At 43.6% G+C, this 11,808-nt stretch overlaps 1 protein-coding gene across 3 annotated transcripts in view; it reads right to left on the bottom strand.

Moving 5' to 3' along the window:
* Positions 1 to 11,808, bottom strand: part of tespa1 (thymocyte expressed, positive selection associated 1) — a 100,611-nt gene that overhangs the window by 29,073 nt on the left and 59,730 nt on the right. For all 3 annotated transcript variants that reach the window (XM_043676971.1, XM_043676970.1, XM_043676972.1), the window contains one exon: positions 6,582 to 6,621. In XM_043676971.1, coding sequence (XP_043532906.1) covers positions 6,582 to 6,621 — 40 coding nt within the window. The remainder of the gene's footprint in view (positions 1 to 6,581; positions 6,622 to 11,808) is intronic.

Below are 11,808 nucleotides of genomic sequence, written 5' to 3'. Positions count from 1 at the left end.
TGACCTCTCTGCCCCCACCCCAGTCTGACCTATCACCCTCACCTTGACCTCTTTCCACCTATCGCATTTCCAACGCCCCTCCCCCAAGTCCCTCTTCTTTTATCTTAGCCTGCTGGATACACTTTCCTCATTCCTGAAGAAGGGCTTATGCCCGAAACGTCGATTCTCCTGTTCCCTGGATGCTGCCTGACCTGCTGCGCTGTTCCAGCAACACATTTTCACCCCTCAAAGATCAGCAAGGTGGCCTTTGTGTGGAGCCACTGAATATGGGGGAGATACTAAATAAGTATTTTGCAGCTGTATTTACCGTGGAAAAGGATATGAAAGATATGGACTGTAAGGAAATAGATGGTGACATCTTTCAAAATGTCCATATTACAGAGGAGGAAGTGCTGGATGTCTCGAAACAGGTAAAGGTGGATAAATCCCCAGGACCTGATCAGGTGTACCCGAGGACTCTGTGGGAAGCTAGAGAAGTGATTGCTGGGCCTCTTGCTGAGATATTTGTATCATCGATAGTCACAGGTGAGATGCCGGAAGACTGGAGGTTGGCTAATGTGGTGCCACTGTTTAAGAAGGGTGGTAAAGACAAGCTAGGGAACTATAGACCAGTGAGCCTGACCTCAGTGTTGGGAAAGTTGTTGGAGGGAATCCTGAGGGACAGAATGTACATGTATTTGAAAAGGCAAGGATTGATTCGGGATAGTCAACATGGCTTTGTGCGTGGGAAATCATGTCTCACAAATTTGATTGCGTCTTTTGAGGAAGTAACAAAGAGGATTGATGAGGGCAGAGCGGTAGATGTGATCTATATGAACTTCAGTAAGGCGTTCAAAAATGTTCTGCATGGGACACTGATTAGCAAGGTTAGATCTCACGGAATACAGGGAGAACTCGCCATTTGGATACAGAACTAGCCCAAAGGTAGAAAACAGAGGGTTGTGGTGGAGGGTTGTTTTTCAGACTGGGTCCTCTACTTTTTGTCATTTATATAAATGATTTGGATGCTAGCATAAGAGGTACAATTAGTAAGTTTGCAGATGACACCAAAATTAGAGGTGTAGTGGACAGTGAAGAGGGTTACCTCAGATTACAACAGGATCTGGACCAGATGGGCCAATGGGCTGAGAAGTGGCAGATGGAGTTTAATTCAAATAACTGCAAGGTGCTGCATTTTGGGAAAGCAAATCTTAGCAGGACATATTCACTTAATGGTAAGGTCCTAGGGAGTGTTGCTGAACAAAGAGACCTTGGAGTGCAGGTTCATAGCTCCTTGAAAGTGGACTCGCAGGTAGATAGGATAGTGAAGAAGCATTTTGTATGCTTTCCTTTATTGGTCATAGTATTGAGTACAGGAGTTGGGAGGTCATGTTGCGGCTGTACAGGACATTGGTTAGACCACTGTTGGAATATTGCATGCAATTCTGGTCTCATTCCTATCAGAACTTGAAAGTTGTGAAACTTGAAAGGGTTCAGAAAAGATTTACAAGGGTGTTGCCAGGGTTGGAGGATTTGAGTTATAGGGAGAGGCTGAACAGGCTGGGGCGTCTAATGCTGAGGGGTGACCTTATAAAGGTTTACAAAATTATGAAGAACATAGATAGGATAAATAGGCAAATCTTTTTCCTGGGGTTGAGGAGTCCAGAACTAGAGGGCATAGGTTTAGGGCGAGAGGGGAAAGATATAAAAGAGACCTAAGGGGCAACGTTATCACACAGAGGGTGAAATGAGCTGCCAGAGGAAGTGGTGGAGGCTGGTATAATTTAAGAGGCATTTGGATGGGTATATGAGTAGAATGGGTTTGGAGGGATATCGGCCCGGTGCTGGCAGGTGGGACTAGGTTGGGTTGGGATATCTGGTCGGCATGGACAGGTTGGACTGAAGGGTCTGTTTCCATGCTGTACATCCCTATGACTCTATGTGAATATACTCAAAAGGTATTTTGATAGGGAAGGAAAGCAAGAGTAGAAAGTCTTAATGATTACAGCACAGAAGGAAGAACCAAGTTCTGAGGATTCTGAATTGGACATTCCTCAAACTTCCTCATTCCCATTTAGACAATGAGGAACTTTTCAAAAAATGGGATAAATTATTGAGTTACCTTCCACAAGAAAATTGAAATGACCTGAAAGAGTTATTACTATCACAAGCATATCTCTCTAACATTGGCACAGGTTCAGAAGGAGATCGAACGCATGCTCCAAGATGGCATAATACTTCAACTTGTAAGCATTTATTCTATTGATACTGGTTTTTAAATGGAGTTTGCTTATTGGATTGTTGTATATATTCTGAACATCATAATTAAGTCGAGTTGAATAGTGATTAGATTACTTACGGTGTGGAAATAGGCCCTTCGGCCCAACAAATCCACACCGACCCGCCAAAGAGCAACCCACCCAGACCCATTCCCCTACATTTACCCCTTGATCTAACACTACAGGCAATTTAGCATGGCCAATTCATCTAACCTGCACATTTTTTGGACTGGGGGAGGAAACCGGAGCACCCGGAGGAAACCCACGCAGACACGGGGAGAATGTGCAAACTCCTTAAAGTTGCCTGAGGTGGGAATTGAACCCGGGTTTCTGCCACTGGGAGGCAGCAGTGCTAACCACTGTGCCACCATGCCGCCCAATAGGTTGAGTTCTGTAGAGGTTCTTTATTCTGTTCTTTGTGTTTCATTGCATAATTTTGTGAATACATTTTTGTCTGTTTTAAAATCTAGTCATCAACCTAACTAACTTAACTTAATCAATGGTCAGTTTCACACTATACTTACCAAAACAAATTGCAAAGTTATGGTCTGGACTGTCTGCTTAAGAATGTTTTGAGCTGTCTGGCTTAGTCCATAACATCTTCACCTGCTAACTGGAGGAAGAACACCTTATCTTCAGCTTCAGGATCCGACAACAAAATGGCATCAATATTGACTTCACCAGTTTCCAAATCTTTCCTCCCCTCAGATCATCCCAGATCCAACCCTCCAACTTGGCACTGCCCTCTCAACCTGTCCTACCTGTCTATCTTCCTTCCCAACTATCCACTCCACCCTCCCCACCATCCTATCACAATTACATTCCACCTGCTTCCATCTATCAAAATCTCACACATCTTCCTCCAAGTCCCACCCTCACCCTTGTATTTATCTCTCATCCCCCTTTCCCTTCCACATTGCTGATGAAGGGCTAATGCCTAAAATGTCGATTCACCTGCTCCTCAGATGCTGCCTGACCTGCTGTGCTTTTCCAGAACTACACTTTTTTGACTGACTCTCTGGCATATACAATCTTCACTTTCTCATAGAGAGAGAGGGGATAGAGACAATGGGATTCGAGGCCTTAAACATTACTAATTCTGTAGATGAGATGTGTCCCAGATTAGAAGCTATAGAATAGAAGCCATAGAGATGATTCAGCATAGCAGGGGGCCATCTGGTGCATCTTGTCCATACGTCAACACAAAGACAGCTGAATTTCCTTTCTAATCCCATCTTCCTGTACACAGTCCATAACCCTGCAACCTACAGCACTTAACGTGCAGATCCAGGCACGTTTTGAAGAGTTTAGAGTCCCTGCCTCCAGCATAACTCAGTTAGAGACAAAAAGACTGCAAATGCTGGAATCCAACAGAGACAGGAACTCAGCAGGCCAGGTAGCATCAGGAGGTGGAGAAGTTGATGTGTCAGGTGTAACCCTTCTTCAGGACTGGGGGTAGGTGTGGGGCGAGCTGCAGATCAAGTGGGTGGTGAGGGCAGGGTGGTAAAGTGGAGATAGCTGAAGACAGGTAGAGGGTACGGCCTGGTTGGTCAATGGGAGGAATGAATCCAGTTGGTGGCTGTCTTCAGTGGAAGGGAGGTGGAGAGGCTAGGAAAGGAGTCAGGGGATGGGGAGGGAGGTTCCTGGAAATTGGAGAACTCAATGTTGAGTCCTCCGGGCTGTAGATTGCCCAGGCGGAAGATGACGTGTTGTTCCCTCAATTTGTGCTGCAGTTCATTTTGGTAATGGATGGTCATGTCTGAAAGGGACTAGTTGGGGGAATTGAAATGGGCTGTGACTGGCAGGTCTGGTTGTCCCCTGCGGGCCCAGCTATGATGCTCATTGAACCATTCCCTGAGTTTACGTTCAGTCTCCCTGATGTAGAGAAGACCACATCGGGAGAACCTGATGCAGTAAACTGTATGGTTGGAAGAGAGGCAGGTGAACCTGTCTCACCTGGAAGGACTGTTTGAATGGAGGTGAGGGGGCTGGTGTACCGGCAGGTTTTGCATCTTTTCTGGTTGTAGGGAAAGGTACCTGGTGATGTGGTGGGTCGGTTGGGAGAGTGGCGCAAACCAAAGACTGTCAAAGGGAACGGTCTTTGCGGAGGCTCAGAGGGGTGGGGAAGGGAAGATGTTCTTGATAGTGGGGTCTAATTGGCATTGATGGAAGTGCTTAAAGATCTCGTCTTAATTGCAGAGATTGGTGGAGTGGTAGGTGAAGACAAGGGGGACTCTGTCTTTATTGCGATGGCAGGGTGGGATTTTTTCGAGCAGTGGAACGGGAATGGAGGTGGTGAGCTGGAGGGCTGTCTGGACGATAGAGGGAGGGAAAGCACGTTGTTCAAAATAGGTGGACATCTGAGATGCTCTCAAGTGGAATGTATCCTCATCTGAGCAGATGGAGTAGAGGTGGAGGAATTGGGAGAATGGAATGAGTTCTTGCAGGATGCTAAATGGGAGGAGGTGTAGTCCAGGCAGTTGTGGAAGTCTATAGGTTTGTAGTAAATGTCCGAGATGGACCAAGTGAAGTTGAGGGTGGAGTGGAAGTTGTGGGCAAAGTCGATGAATTGCTCCATTTCAGCCTGGGTGTAGGAAATTGCACCGAATCAGTCATCGATGTAACAGCGGAAGAGTTGGGGCACAGTGACTGTGTAGATACTGAAAATGGATTGTTTGATATCACCAACAAAGAGGCAGGTATTCCTGGGGCCCATCTGGGTGCCCATACCCACCCCCTAGATTTAGAGGAAATGGGAGGAGTTAAAGAAAAAGTTATTGAAGGTGAGGAACAGTTCAGCAAGGTGGAGGAGAATATTGGTGGAAGGGGACTGGATGGGTCTTTTGGAGAGGAAGAAGCGGAGTGCCTGGAGGCCATCCTTGTGGGGTATGGACGTATTTATGGACTGCAAGTCTATAGTGACGATAAAGCACTGGGGGCAGTGGAACTGGAAATTGCTGAAGAGATGGCGGGCGTGGTTGGTATTGCGGCTGTAGATAGGAAGTGCCTGAACTAAGGGACAGAGAATAGAATCAAGTTAGGATGAGATGGATTCGGTAGAGCAGGAACATACCGAGATGATAGATTGGCCAAGGTAGTTGGGCTTGTGTATTTTGGGGAGCACGTAGAACGAGGCAGTGCAGGGCTGGGGGACTATGAGTTTGGAGGCAGTGGACACTACCTGAAGGCCTTGTACACACCCTTGACCTCTTCATTGAAGACTGCCGACGTGACATTGCCGCCTCAATTTCTCTATCCCCGTCACGCACTCCAACCTCACCCCCTCCAATAGTACAGCATGCCACTCACACCACAACAACCCCCGGTTCACCATCAAATCTGCTGACAAAGTCTGGAGAACGAACCTCTATATCGCAGAGGCCGAACGCCAACTCTCCAACACCATGTTCTACCTCCCCCTTGCCTGCGCCCCAACCACGACCTATCAGACCAAAATCAAACTCACTGTCCGTGCCCTCATTGCCTCTGGTGATCTCCCCTCCACTGCTCCAAACTGTAGCATGCCCCTCCACTGCCTCTGTTCCAAGAAAAACAACCCCAACCTCTCCTCCAAAGAGTTACCCACCCAGACTCATTCTCCTACTCCTTTCATCGACATCTACACCTGGTTAATGCACCTAACCTATACGTCCCGGAACAGTATGGGCAATTTAGCATGGTCAATGCACCTAATCTGCACATCTTCGGATTGTGAGAGGAAACCCATACTCTAGGGTGGACTCAAACCCAGGTCCCTGTCTCTGTGAGGTAGCCACTGAGTCACCATGCTATTCTAATGTACAGCACTCTCTCAGGGATGGGACAGTAAATGCTAGCCTTGCCAGAGACAGTTATATCCCATGAACAAATAATAAAAACGAAATTTCCCCCAACACTAACAACTCAATAATCCCATAGTACTGGCTCCCCTCATGATATGGCACATCCTCAATACTGCCCTGAGATTTCAAGGCTAATTTCATGCTCAAGTCTCTGGAGTGAGACTTTCAACTTTTTGATTACAAAGGCAATGGTTACTGAGTCATGACTAATTCACATATGTCCCTACTTGTCCAGCCACAATTATACCCTCTGATACAACTGCAATTGAAATAATGTTCCAATGGCCTAATGGCTGGGCTGTTAATTCAGAGACCCAGATAATGTTCTGGAGATATGGGTTTGAATCCTACTATAATAGATGGTGGAATTTGAATTCAATAAAATCTAGAATTAAAAGTTTAACAATGATCAGAAAACCACTGTTGATTGTCGGAAAAAAAAACATCTGGTTCACAGGAAGCAGGAGCAGTCTATACTTACTGTGAGGAGTTTGGCTCAGTTGGACTCTGGAACAAGATGGCTGAGGAAGACAGATTACAAAGTTATTCAATATTATGAGAAGACAGTATAATGATATGAGGTGACAGATATGAAATATTATCTCTTCATCTATGGAACGAAAGCAATAGTATGCATATGATATTGGTTCAAGAACAGAAAGCAGAGAGTATGGTGAATGAATTTTTCTCACACTGGAGGGTGATCCCAAGGAGTTAGTATTCACATTTCTTTGTGATATATATTAGTGACCTGGACAAGGGAGTGTACGGCACAATTTGAAAGTTAGTAAGTAATGTCAAATTTGGAAAAGTTTCAAATTCTGAGCAAGAAAGTAAAAGGCTTCATGAATGCATAGATATTGTCAAGGAAATCACAGTTGAAAGCTCACACAACAATTATACATTTTGGAAGAAGGAATTATGTGAACACAATTTAGGTGTTACATCTCAAGGAAGTTTCAGGAATAGAGAGACTTATGGGCTGGGGTGCATACAGGAGATTTGTTTTAACATGAAAAGATAAATTGAGAATGTTGTTAATAAATTATATGAGAGCATGCATTAATCAAATAAAAGGATACAAAAGCCAACTATGTTAAATCTTTATAAAACACTAGTTAAGGGCCCAGCCATAGTGATTTAATTTGCTGTAACTGGCCTTGGCACATTGGTTAGTTATTCTTACTGCGAAATGTTCATTCCTCATGACACTTTGCAGTGTTTCTTAACATTATACGGAAATAGAATTGGTGTAGTATCTTTTCTAAGGTGTGAGAAATGAACCCACTTAATCAATAATTTCAGTCCGAGTCAAAGAGTTCCGAAGCAGTACATTTATTCTAACATCTTTAAAGATGGGTGGCTCTACGAGGAGAGTCACACCCGACAGTAAAATACAGAGTTTTTTAATACTTTTCTGAGACGTCTCTCAACATCCCTACACTAAGCAATAAACGTTTCATAAGTGTATATTTCATTCTATCCCCTTATTTGGTTATTCCCTGCACCCAAGCCTAAGCCGATCATACTTATTATTACCTCACTTGTTTTCCTTTTAAATCTGTCTCATTTGGCTGTTCTTGTTCATTACAGCCTTCCTGTTATTTTATCTTCTAACCTTCTGACTTCTGAGATCATCCTTTACTATTTTGATAGTCCAAAAAGCAGCCCTACAAACTATGAGCTTATTGCGAAATGCCCCTCCTGCTTCTTTTGTGGTCAAGCTACAATACTCAAAGTTATTTCTTAGCTTAAAACTATTTCTTTAAAAGACCCTCTATATTCGTTAAAATCAACATACACCTGACAACCTGAATTTTTTCTCTCTCAAAGGCATCTGACTAAACTGTGTACAACTGTGTACTTCCTTTGAATTATTCTGAAGTTCTATAAAATTCTCATTCCAGAAATAGAAGAGTGATTTCAGTGGCAAATTGGACAGTTAAAAAAAAGACTAGGTTAAAAGTGACCTTGTAAATTAATAAAGTGGAATTAAAAAAAAAATTATTTGACAATAGTTAAGATTGAATGAAACAAGATTGAGAAAACCGTAATAGTTGAGTCAATTTGTCAACCGGACTAGATTTCTGATTGAACCCCTCTGAGGACAAGACACAACTAATAATTTTATTCTTGCTCATATAATCTAGGCCTTGATGAATGAAGGCAAGCATCCCATATGCCTTCTTAATTACCCTATTACTCTGTCCTGCCACTTTCAAGAGTCTGTGGACAAGCAACCAATGATCATCTACCAATGGAAAACCGTTAAAGCTGAAGAATGTGGTCCTAAACATGATTAAAATCCAAACCAAAGGTTCAAAGTAAAACAATGAAACTATTGAATGAAGGAACAAATTACTGCAATTGCTGGAATCTGTACTAAAAATAACAAATGCTGGAGATCACAGTGGGTCAGACAGATCCATGGAGAAAGTGCAAGCTAATGGGATTTGAGAAGATTTGTAGCTCAGGTTGACGTTCTGGATGTATGATTTGGAGATGCTGGTTTTGGACTGGGGTGTACAAAGTTAAAAATCACACAACACCAGGTTATAGTCCAACAAGTTTAATTGGAAGCACACTAGCTTTCGGAGCGATGCTCCTTCATCAGGTGATAGTGGAGGGCTCGATCGTAACACAGAATTTATAGCAAAAATTTACAGTGTGATGTAACTGAAGTTATACATTGAAAAATTGATTGTCTGTTAAGCCTTTCATCTGTTAGAATACAGTGATAGTTTCACTTCTTAACAGCTGTTAACAGCTAACCCGAGAATGCAACTTTTAAAAAAAGGTTTTGTGATTTACACATGAAATTGTGTGATTTTTAGTTCTGGATGTAGGTTTGCTTGCTGAGCTGGAAGATTTGTTTTCAGATGCTTCATCATCAGACTAAGTAACATCTTCAGTGAGCCTCTAGATGAAGCACTGGTGGTATAGCACACTTTCTACTTATGCGTTTGAGTTTCCTTGGGTTGGTGATGTCATTTCCTGTGGTGATTTCATTTCCTCTAGAGATGTCATTTCCTGTTCTTTTTTTCAGCAACAAACCCAAACAGCAGACAAAACACATCCAGAAACCCTAGCCACTCTCCTCTATCTCAAAGATACCTCAAAAATGATTGCCACTACTCAGACCTCTTGGCATCATGATAGCCCACAAACCCACCAACTGAAACAGCAACTAATGAACTTGAAAGACTCTATTCAGACAACAAGCAAAACTAACGTCATTTACAAAATACCTTGCAAGAACTGTAACAAACAATACATTGGACAAACAGGCAGAAAACTAGCCACGAGAATACATGAACATCAATTCGCCAACATGACCCACTCTCACTAGTATCCTTACATACGGATGAGGAAGGACACCACTTTGACTGGGACAACTCATCCATCCTAGGACAAGCCAAACAGAGACACGACAAGAATCCCTAGCAGCATGGCATTCTAACTGGCACGGTGGCACAATGGTTAGCACTGCTGCCTCACAGCGCCAGAGACCCGGATTCAATTCACACCTTGGGCAACTGTGTGGAGTTTGCACATTCTCCCCGTGTCTGCGTGGGTTTCCTCCAGGTGCTCCGGTTTCCTCCCACAGTCCAAAAATGTGCAGGTTAGGTGAATTGGCCATGCTAAATTGCCAGTAGTGTTAGGTGAAGGGGTAAATATAGGGATCTGGGTGGATTGCTCTTTGGAGGGTCAGTGTGGACTTGTTGGGGTGAAGGGCCTGTTTCCTCACTGTAAGAAATCTAATCTATCAACAAACACATTGACTTGGATCCCATGTACCACGCCCGAAAAAAAGAACAGGAAATGGCAACACCAGATGAAATGGTGTCACCACAGGAAATGACATCACCAACCCAAACACATAAATAGAAAGTGGGCTATAAACATCTGAAAATGAAGCTTCCAGCTCAGCGAGCAAATCTACATCTCGAGTGCAAGCTAATGTTTCTAGTTTAGGTGACACTTCATCAGAGTTGGAGTGAAGTGTGTAGTGGGCAGCATTTATGCTATAGTTTGGGTGGGGAGGTTAGTGTGAGGGTAATGGATGCTGTTGAGAAAAGATGTTGATAGTTCAGATCAAATGATCAGAACATAAGAATGGCAGAACAATGGTGTGTCTACCTGCCACACTTAAAGGACAAACAGTCCCGCTGGCGTGGGAGGACGGGGGGGAAGACATGATAACAGCTGAAAATGTGTTGCTGGAACAGCGCAGCAGGTCAGGCAGCATCCAGGGAACAGGAGAATTGACGTTTCGGGCATAAGCCCTTCTTCAGGTTCCTGAAGAAGGGCTTATGCCCGAAACCCGATTCTCCTGTTCCCTGGATGCTGCCTGACCTGCTGCGCTGTTCCAGCAACACATTTTCAGCTCTGATCTCCAGCATCTGCAGACCTCACTTTCTCCTCGAAGACATGATAACAGAATGCTAAAGCTAAAAGAGAGGGAAGGAATGCGAGTTGGTTCACAATTTGATGGTATTTAAACTGAAATTTAACTCCAGAAGACTGTAAAGTATTTAGTCTGAAAATGAGATGTTCCTTCAGTTTATGCTATGATTCATTGGAGTACTGCAGCATGCCGAGTACAGACATCCAAGCAGGATGCTGTGTTAAAATGACACAGCTATAGGAAGGTCGAGTTCATGTTGTACACGGTTTGGAGGTGTTCTGCAAAGTGGTCACCCAGTCCGGATTTGGCTTCTCCAATGTTGAGTAGGCCATATTAGGTGCAGTGAATACAATACACAAGATTGGAGGAGGTATAGATGAAATGCTGCTTAACCTGGAAAGACTGTTTAGGCCTTTGGATGGTGATCAGGGAGGAGATGAAAGGACAGATGTAGCACCTTCTGCGGTTATATGGGGAGGTGCCGAGGGGAGGGAGAGTGGTGTTGGCAGTCATGGCATGGACAAGGGTGTCCCAGAGGGAACAATCCCTGTTAAATGTGGACAGGGGGACTGAGGGGAAGATGAGTTTGGTGGTGGTATTCTGCTGGAGTTGTCTGAAATGACAGATTATGATTCTTTAAATGCAGAAGCTTGGGGGATGAAAAGTGATGACAAGGGGAACCCAATCACACTGAGCAATGAGAAGGGGCTAGGTGATAGGTCAGATGCATGTGTGGCCCCTGTCAATCACAGTGGATGGGATATCACTGTCTTGGTAGAAGCAAAGTTAAAAATCACACAACACCAGGTTATAGTCCAACAGGTTTAATTGGAAGCACACTAGCTTTCGGAGCGACGCTCCTTCATCAGGTGATTGTGGAGGGCTCGGTCGTAACACAGAATTTATAGCAAAAATTTGCAGTGTGATGTAACTGAAATTATACATTGAAGAATTGATTGTCTGTTAAGCCTTTCATCTGTTAGAATACAGTGATAGTTTCACTTCTTTCATGTGTAAATCACAAAACCCTTTTTTTTAAAGTTGCATTCTCGGGTTAGCTGTTAACAATGGTGATAGCTAGACAATATGTTGAAGGTGTTAGCCCCCGTGTTCTCTGTCTATGACCTGATGTTTAGATTGATTATAATCTAAAAAGTGAGATAACAGAGTATTACATAAATTCATGCAGTTTTTGAGCCCAGAGTTCGACATGAATCTATGTGGTTTTTAAGCAAAGTGCAATGTACCAAACAAATTCACCACACAAAATATATGTATGCATGTGGGTCTTTGTCTGTCT

Source organism: Chiloscyllium plagiosum, chromosome 35 (genome assembly GCF_004010195.1).
Source record: "Chiloscyllium plagiosum isolate BGI_BamShark_2017 chromosome 35, ASM401019v2, whole genome shotgun sequence".
Taxonomy (NCBI): Eukaryota; Metazoa; Chordata; class Chondrichthyes; order Orectolobiformes; family Hemiscylliidae; genus Chiloscyllium; species Chiloscyllium plagiosum.
This window is presented reverse-complemented; position numbering and strand designations above follow the sequence as displayed.